This window comes from Orycteropus afer, unplaced genomic scaffold, assembly GCF_000298275.1.
Source record: "Orycteropus afer afer isolate SDZICR_OR568_19922 unplaced genomic scaffold, OryAfe1.0 scaffold00112, whole genome shotgun sequence".
In the NCBI taxonomy this organism is placed as follows: Eukaryota; Metazoa; Chordata; class Mammalia; order Tubulidentata; family Orycteropodidae; genus Orycteropus; species Orycteropus afer.
Window position 1 is genome coordinate 6,464,802 of NW_006921699.1, and position 8,604 is coordinate 6,473,405.

At 39.6% G+C, this 8,604-nt stretch overlaps 1 protein-coding gene across 1 annotated transcript in view; it reads left to right on the forward strand.

Annotated features, from left to right (window-relative positions):
* Positions 1 to 1,952: 1,952 nt before the first annotated feature.
* Positions 1,953 to 8,604, forward strand: part of CAMLG (calcium modulating ligand) — a 19,026-nt gene continuing 12,374 nt past the window's right edge. The window contains exons 1-3 of the mRNA XM_007943769.2: positions 1,953 to 2,130; positions 3,857 to 4,317; positions 7,124 to 7,189. Of these exons, the coding sequence (XP_007941960.1) occupies positions 1,959 to 2,130; positions 3,857 to 4,317; positions 7,124 to 7,189 (699 nt within the window). The 5' untranslated portion in view covers positions 1,953 to 1,958. The remainder of the gene's footprint in view (positions 2,131 to 3,856; positions 4,318 to 7,123; positions 7,190 to 8,604) is intronic.

Here is an 8,604-nt window from a genome sequence, read left to right on the forward strand (position 1 = left end):
TTATGGCATCAACTTATTTCACTTAGCATTATATCCACCAAGTCCATCCATGTTATATTTTGCAGACTCATCACTGTTCTTTATCGTTGTGTAATATTCCATTGTATGTATGTACCACATTTTGCTTACCCATTCATCTACTGATGAGTATTTAGATTTTTTTTTCTATTGTATCACTTAATTCTTATATTAAATCTGTACAGCTTTGTATCTGTAGTGTATCAGTATATTAACATTAACGAACTTAAAAATATGAGGGTCAAATAAAAATTGTATGTAAAACCCAGTAAAAAGGCCAGTTTTTGAGACTTCCTTTAAATATCTGCAAATGCTCAGCTAAGTTAGCCAAGTGTACTCTGTGAAGGCAAAGTCGTAAGTAAGTAAAAAGAGGATGGGTTTATCATTTGGAGTTTATAGTCTAGCAAAGGAGAGAGAAATTAATTTAAGAATTGTAAGTATGCATGACATTTATCAAAGAATCACATATACTACTGAGAAATGCTAGAAAGAATAATAATAATTCCTATGAAACCAACCAAACTCACTGCCATCGAATTGATTGCGACTCATAGCGACCCTCATTAGGTTTCCCAGGCAGTAAATCTTTATGGAAGCAGACTGCACCGGCTTCCTTTCACAGAGCAGATGGTAGGTTTGAACGACCAACCTTCTGGTTAGCTTTCAAATGCCTTAGGCACTGTGCTTTCAGAGGTCAAGAAAGAAAAAAAAAATCCCCAAAATAAGTAACATGAAATCTTGGCAATTCTAACTCTTAACTGATTTGAATTATAATAAATCAGCATTTCAATCTAGTGAACTGAAATTTTCATCAGGCTTGCATTGTTGTTTTTGTTGTTTGTCAGGTGCCGCCCTCAAACCAGTTCCACTCTTAGTGGCCCTATGTGCAACAGAACTAAACACTGACTGTTGCTGTGCCATCCTCACAACAGTTGCTATGTTTGAGCCCATTATTGCAGCTACCCTGTTAATCCATCTCCGTGAGATTCTCCTCTCTTTTGGTGACCCTCTACCAAACATCATCTTCTTCTCTAGGTCCGTTCCCATTATATGTTAAAAGCATGGCACGAGGTCTCTCCTCGCTTCTGAGGAGCATTCTGGTTGTACCCCCAAGGCAGATTTGTTCCTTCTTCTGGCAGTCAATGGTATATTCAATATTCTTCACCAACATCGTAATTCGAGTGCATTAATTCTTCTTGCATAGCCTAGAACAGACTCTCTCAAATGAAAAAAATCTTTAGTTTATCCTGGAATTGTATGCAGCCAACTTTGTTATTAAGGCAGAAGATGGTAAAAGGAGGAGGTATGTGATTACTTGCATATTCATGAAGTTACAACCAAGATTCCTAAAGACCTCGATTAGGGATAAGAGGTGACTTGCCTTCTTGGACATGAAGAAGCCTGGGAACGAACCAGGTCGCTATTGGGGGGAAAAAGCAGTTTGTTTGGGGGATCACCACCAAGAATGAATACTAACTCAGTGATCCCCAAGGCGTCACACCCGGAATTACATAGTCTCACTGCCTATACAAGGGCCGCCTCTGCAACTTCCATTTTACTTCCTGGCACCCACCTAGAAATCCAGCATGAATCTACTGCCTGCTTCCATCCCTCTCCCACTCGTCAGGCTGTGTGCTGGTTTTCTTCACTCCGAGTGAACTCTCAAAAGAGACCCGGGGGCAGGGAAGGGAAGCAGGTAGGGCCAGCCGAGGCGGGAAGGGTGCTGGTGCACCACTGCTGCCCTCACCCAACATGGCGATGTAGAATTGCGCTTCGTCCCTTCCGGCGGCGCGCGCGTGCTTTGGCCACGGTATCGGGGATCGCGCTCTGGGGGCGGATCTACGGTGGAAGGGCGACGCGCGCCCTGTAGCTCGGACTGAAGTCACCACCATCACCACCACCTCCATCACCACTTCTTCTCCTAGACTGTGGAGCGGAGGATGGAGCCGGTGACCGTCGGTATCGACGGCGGAGACGGCCCGGGGTCCTCTGCGGGTTCAGGCCTATCTGCTTCCCAGCGTCGGGCCGAGCTGCGGCGGAGAAAGCTGCTCATGAACTCGGAACAGCGCATCAACCGAATCATGGGCTTTCACAGGCCCGGGAGCAGCGCGGGTGAGAGCCTCCGTTTTCCTCCAGTGTCCGGCTAACCCCTTTTGAGTCTTCGGGAACAGTCTTTTTCCCACCTAGCTGACCCAAGTCTTGCCCTCTGACTCCCCCGTCCCCTCCCCTTAGGTGATTTCTCAAGTTCTCACGCCTTAACCCCAGATCATTCCTACTGACTCCGCACAACCTTCTGGCGGCTTCGCCTTGAGAGACACCACAACCCCGCCGCCAGCGGTAAAGCCCTCGCTCCTGTCTCTGTGCCGTGTTATTCTCTGTTCATTTACCCCGAGAACGACCTCATTCTATCTTCTCCGCTGCTCTCCCCTTCCATGAAGGGCGCACATTTTATACTGTCAGGCTGCGCTGCCCACTGCGCCCTTCAGGAACATTGCTTTCATATCCCTTCCAAATGCCTTTTCTTCAAGACCCTTCCCTCGACTACTTACTTTTAATTTTGCTCTGTCTGCTCACACCATCTTATCTTTACTGAACTGCTCCCTAGTCTTCACTATGTGGGTAAAGGGCTCTGTGGTCATACTATTATGTCTGTGTTAAGTGCCCTCAACACGGTCATCTATGGGCCTTATAGAAGAGGTGAAGTACGCGTGAGCATTGTTTATAGACCCAACAAGTGGAAATTGTCTTCCCTTTTCATGTTGAGATTGATGTGATTGATGTCTGCAAGTGCATTTCACTCCAAAGGGGAGTTCCTCATTTTTTCCCAAAGATATGTTCAATAAGGTTCTTTAAAATGTTTATTTGTTCATGTGAATATTTATTGAACATTTAGTGTGTGCTAGAGTTCTTTAAGATTACTTGGAGTGTTGCCTTTGCTATTGTAATTGGCCTTTTGTAATTGTAATTGGCCTTTTGTTAGTGGTTGCAAGCTCCTTAGATCTTTGTGACTTGTGTTCTCTTCACTGAGGCTTTAAATATATAGTCCTGAACTTGTAGACAGCTTACAGGTTCAAGGCTGAAAACTATGAGGAAAGGTAAGAGCATTATTTGAAATTCTGTACTAGAATAATAGCATCATAAATATTAAGCAGTTTTATGCTTGCTGACTGCAGTAGTAAGATTACATAAACAGTAGCTGTAATATATGCCACACCCTATGCTGACCGGAGTCAGGATTCAGAAATCGAATTTTAAAATACAGATTTTAATTAGCCCTGATAATTTTATATTTTGAACCAAATAAGTGACAGCAGGCAATGCAGACATACTTCTGGGATATAATAGCATAAAAAGTTGGTCATTATAGCTTACTCCACCCTTTCAATATCTTTCCTAGTTTGTCTACTGGTCTTATCTCCAATTTCTAAGGTGTGGATTATTGCCTCTGCAGGAATACTGTTTTGGGTGATAATTGTACTTATTTTTAACATATATTTTGGTGTCATTTTTTTGTGGTACGAGTATATATAGCAAAACATTTGCCATTTCAACAGTTTTTACGTGTACAATTCAGTGACATTAATTATGTTCGTTCATCATGTTGTGCAGCCATCATCACTATTTGTTTCCAAATTTTTCCATCTGGGTGATATATTTTAGGAATAGCAAAAGCTTCTTTATAGAAGCAGCAACTAATTTATATATTATGCTGAATCAGTACTAATTTAGATTCATAAACTTCTGAGTTCTACCTGCAGTAGCATATTTTTTAAAATATCAACAGGGAAGGTGTTTGCTTGGTATGTAGTACATAAGATTTTAAAATTTCTTTTCACAGAAGAAGAAGGTCAGACAAAATCAAAACAGCTGGACAGTGATAGACTGAACTCCCTCACTGTTCCTTCAGTTTCAAAGCGAGTAGTGCTGGGTGATTCAGTCACTACAGGAACAAGTGACCAGCAGAGTGGTGTGGCTGAAGTAAAGGGGACCCAACTGGGAGACAAGCTGGACTCTTTCATTAAACCATCTGAGTGCAGTAACGATGTTAACATTGAGCTCCGGCAGCGGAATAGAGGGGACCTGACAACGGACACTGTCCAGCGGGGTTCTCGCCATGGCCTAGAACAGTACCTTTCCAGATTTGAAGAAGCAATGAAGCTAAGGAAACAGCTGATTAGTGAGAAACCCAATCAGGAGGATGGAAGTACAACAGAAGAATTTGATTCCTTTCGAATATTTAGATTGGTGGGCTGTGCTCTTCTTGCTCTTGGTGTCAGGGCTTTTGTTTGCAAATATTTGGTAAGGAAGTGCACATTGTTATAATAATGAGTGCTTTTAATCCATAGAGTTCATTGTCAGTCTTAATATTTATCAGATTCATGGGCTGTTTCGAGATGTATTATAAACTTTCTTGTTCAACTTAGTTATAGAATGAGATGTGCTGGTAAATACAGAACCTAATAATGATAATTACTAAATTCTTTCTATCATTCTAGGTACTTTACTTGTATCAATTCATTTAATTCTCATCCTTATGAAGACACTATCATTTGAATTTATATTTTATAGATGAGGGAGTGGAGGCTCAGAGACATTGAATAGTTTGCCCAAAATCACACAGCTAATATGTGGCAGCTGGGGTTTAAACCCAGGCATTTTCATTGCAGAAGAGAAGGGTAAACTACCTACATATACTATATATTAACTACCAATTTTTTAATAATTTGAAACATTAAAATGTTCCCATGATCCTGAACATGACATAGTTTTTCTATGTTTCAGAAGGCTTTTCAACATTTTATGATATGATAGTATTATAGAGGAGCCCTGATGGCATGGTGCTTGAAGTTCTTGGCTACTAACAAAAAGGTTGGAGGTTCAAACCCACCAGCTGCTCTCAGGGAGAAAGATGTGATAGTCTATTTTCAGAAAGATTTAGAGCCTTCATTCCCAGAGTCCACCTTTCAGCCAAATAATTGGCCCGTAAAATAAACAATAACACTGGAGAGGAACATGTTCGAATAGCGGCCTCTAAGAGATCAAAAGGACTATATTTGCCCAAAGCAAAGATGAGAAGACAGGAAGGGTAGAAAATTCAGATGAGAAGAAATGGAATCTCAGGGTAAAAATGGGGAAAGTGCTGACACATTATGAAGAATGCAGTCAATGTCTTGGAACACTTTATGTACAGACGATTGAATGGGACACTAATTTGCTCTGTATACTTTCACCTAGGGAGCTCTGGTAGCGTAGTGCCTAAGGCACTTGACTGCTAACCAGAAGGCTGGCGGTTCAAACCCCCAGCCACTCCTAGGAAGGAATGTTGGGCGATCTACTTCCGTAGTGATACTGCCTCGGAAACCCAAGGAGGGGTCGCTATGAGTCAGGTCTGACTCGAGGGCACATAACAACAACAACAACTTTCACCTAAAGCATGATAAAAAAATTTGTTAAAAAAACATGTATAGCTTTGGAAACCCTGTAGGGCAGTTCTACTCTGTTCTGTAGTGTTGCTATGAGTCAGAATTGACTCGATGGCACTGGGTTTGGTTTGGGGTTGGAGTAATACTATAGACAGTTTTCATTGTTCAACTATGTGCCAATGGTTCATGGGATTTAATGGCCCTTCTGTTTTACAGTATATGGAGGAATGCAGAAAAGCAGAGCTCATAGTTCAGTGTCTTGGCTCGTTGAGGTATTTCTATTCAGTGGATATTTTGAGAATTCCCACCATATACCAGGCACATAAATACATTTTCCAGATCATTAAGGTGTCTATCATTAAGCAAAAAAAGGTTGTTTTATTTTAAATTGTGATTTGAATGAAAGTTTACAGAGAAAATTCACTTTCCATATAGCAGTTCACATACACTTTATCTCATGACATTGACTACAATTTACCACAATGCAACAGCTCCCCTCCCATTTTCTCCCCATAGTTACCTCTTCCCTGTGTCCTTCCCTCCATGCATTCCTGCCCCCTGAGCTGTCTCCCTGTGTATACATTGTCCTTTTATTCTCCCATTATTCTCTCCAAGGAGTGTATCTACCTAATGTAAATGTTTACCTCATATGCCTGTCTTTTATTTGGCTGGAAGCCACAGGAGTGGGTTAAATTCCAGACCTGAAAGGGCAGCTAAGGGCCATAGTCTCAGTGGTTCCATCAGGCTGTATCAGACCAGCAAACATGGTCCCACAAAAAAGATTTTTTAAATAAATTTCTATGCATATATTTCAAAAAAACAGAATCTGTTGGACAGTTTTTTTTTCCCCTATTAATAAGTTGCCATCATTCCAAAGAGCAGTGAGTGAAGGTTCCAGCATTTACTGGGAAGTGTGGCTACTTTTTGTCTTCTAATTAATAGGATCTATGCTTTCTTGCTGTAAAAGTTACCATGTCCTGTTTTTTTGTGCCACATTTTTGTGAGTTCTTTTTTTGCTGTCAGATTTTCAACTTCTTCTTACTATTATTATTCACTGCTCTTATTATATTTCTGTCTACTAGTGTTTGCTCTGTCGCTGTAGGAGTTAATTCCTTGTCCAAGAGTCTTAGGAATGCATGACCTCGATTTTGAGTGCTGGTGTCATTTAAGTGTGCTTCAACTTGTCAGTTGGTAAGGAAGTGCACATTGTTATAGTAATGAGTGCTTTTAATCCATAGAGTTCATTGCCAGTATTAATATTTATCAGATTCATGAGGCTGTTTCGAGATGTAATATAAACTTTGTTGTTCAATTTAGTTATAAAATGAGATGTGCTGAAATACACCTTCCTCTAGGTGAGGGAGCTAATGTCACATGATGTGTTATGCATCTACACCCATTCAATACTTTAAATAATTGAAAAGATACATTTTTATGAGAGGTGTTTATGGTACATTAAAGCATACAAAAGACTTGTATGACTTGATAAACATGTTTTATGTTTAGGAAACCAAATCCTTGTTATTTTCTTTACCCTTCTGCAGAAACAAGATTACTTTCAATCCCTAAAATTAAATATTTTAGTTAAGTTTTTGCTTGGAATTTTATAGTTGTTATTTTGACTTACTGTGAATTGAATGATTATGTTGGAAATAATGGAATTTTATCTTCTTTCTTCACAGTCCATATTTGCTCCATTTCTTACTTTACAACTTGCATACATGGGATTATACAAATATTTTCCCAAGGTAAATTAATTTTTTTCCTAAATTATGGTTAAGTATGTAAAATGGTTAATGGCTAGCTAATTTTAAGAAGTTAAAAAAACGAAATTTTCACTTGTGGTCTGAATCAAGGAGCTCTGGTGGCACAGCGGGTAAGGCATTTGGCTGCTAATCAGAAGGTTCGTGCTTCACACCCACCAGCCACTCCATGGGAGGAAGATGAGGCAATCTTCAGCCTTGGAAACCCAATGGTGGTTGCTATGAGTAGGAATCGACCTTTTGGGTTGCTATGAGTTGGAATTGACTTGATGGCAGTGTGGTCTGAATCAAGTGCTAGTCATTGTGTGGTTACTCACCGGTGCCTATCTTCATATTATTTGTTTTAGATTGTGATACAATCAGAAAATAAGTAAGAAATTAAAAAAGACAACCAAACTCACTGCTGCTGAGTTGATTCAAACGCATAGCAACCCCCTTTGGGTTTCTGAGGTGGTAAATCTGTATGGAAGTAGATTGCCCAGTCTTCCTTCCACGGAGTAGCTGGTGGGTTTGAACTGTCAACCTTCTGGTTAGCAGTCAGATGCCTTAGGCATTACACCAACAGGGCTCCACAAGTAAGCAATTAGACTATTTTACTGCTATAAAATTTGACTTTGCCATACTTTTATTTTTCAAAAATGTTCATCTACAACAGATTGGGAGAAATACTAGTCCCTTGTGATAGAGAGTTTGAGTTGTACTTATTTAATAAAAGTATTCAATTTAATAACTTACTAAGTTTTGTAATATATTTTATATATAATAAGGGCAGTTTTTAAATAGATTATTTCACTGTGCTCCCCACTGGACACTTGATAGCAATGCACTTTTATGTTTAATATCAAAGGCCTGATATTTGTAAGAGATATTTGGTGAAAATTAAACAAGAGAATGATGATGAATATCACTGATTACCTGGTTTGCTTGACAGCAGATATACTCACAGTTAGTCAGAGTTTAACTTGCCTGATTTAAAAGATAACCTTACTTTGTGATGGAGTGTATATATTTTTTTGCTGAAAAATAGTTACTTGGCTGCTTACTTAATAATTTCTAGTGTTTTTAATGGATTTGAAACATTTGTCACAGGTCAAATATAGAAATTAAAAGAATGAAGAAATGCAATTTAAATCAAAACATTTATTTAGAAATTTACCCTTGAAACATTGATTGTAATTTTGCAGTAGCAAAAGTTTGGAAACAACTTAAATATCCATTAATAAGTGACTAGTCTTTGGAAGGAAGATTAAGCAATCTACTTCCCTAGAGATACCACCTTGGAAACCCAAGAAGGGGTCACTATGACTTGGAGACAACTCGATGGCACATAACAACAACAACAAGAACAAGTTAAAAACTATGAATGGCAGGACTTCCGGTAACATGGAGGCATAGGCAGA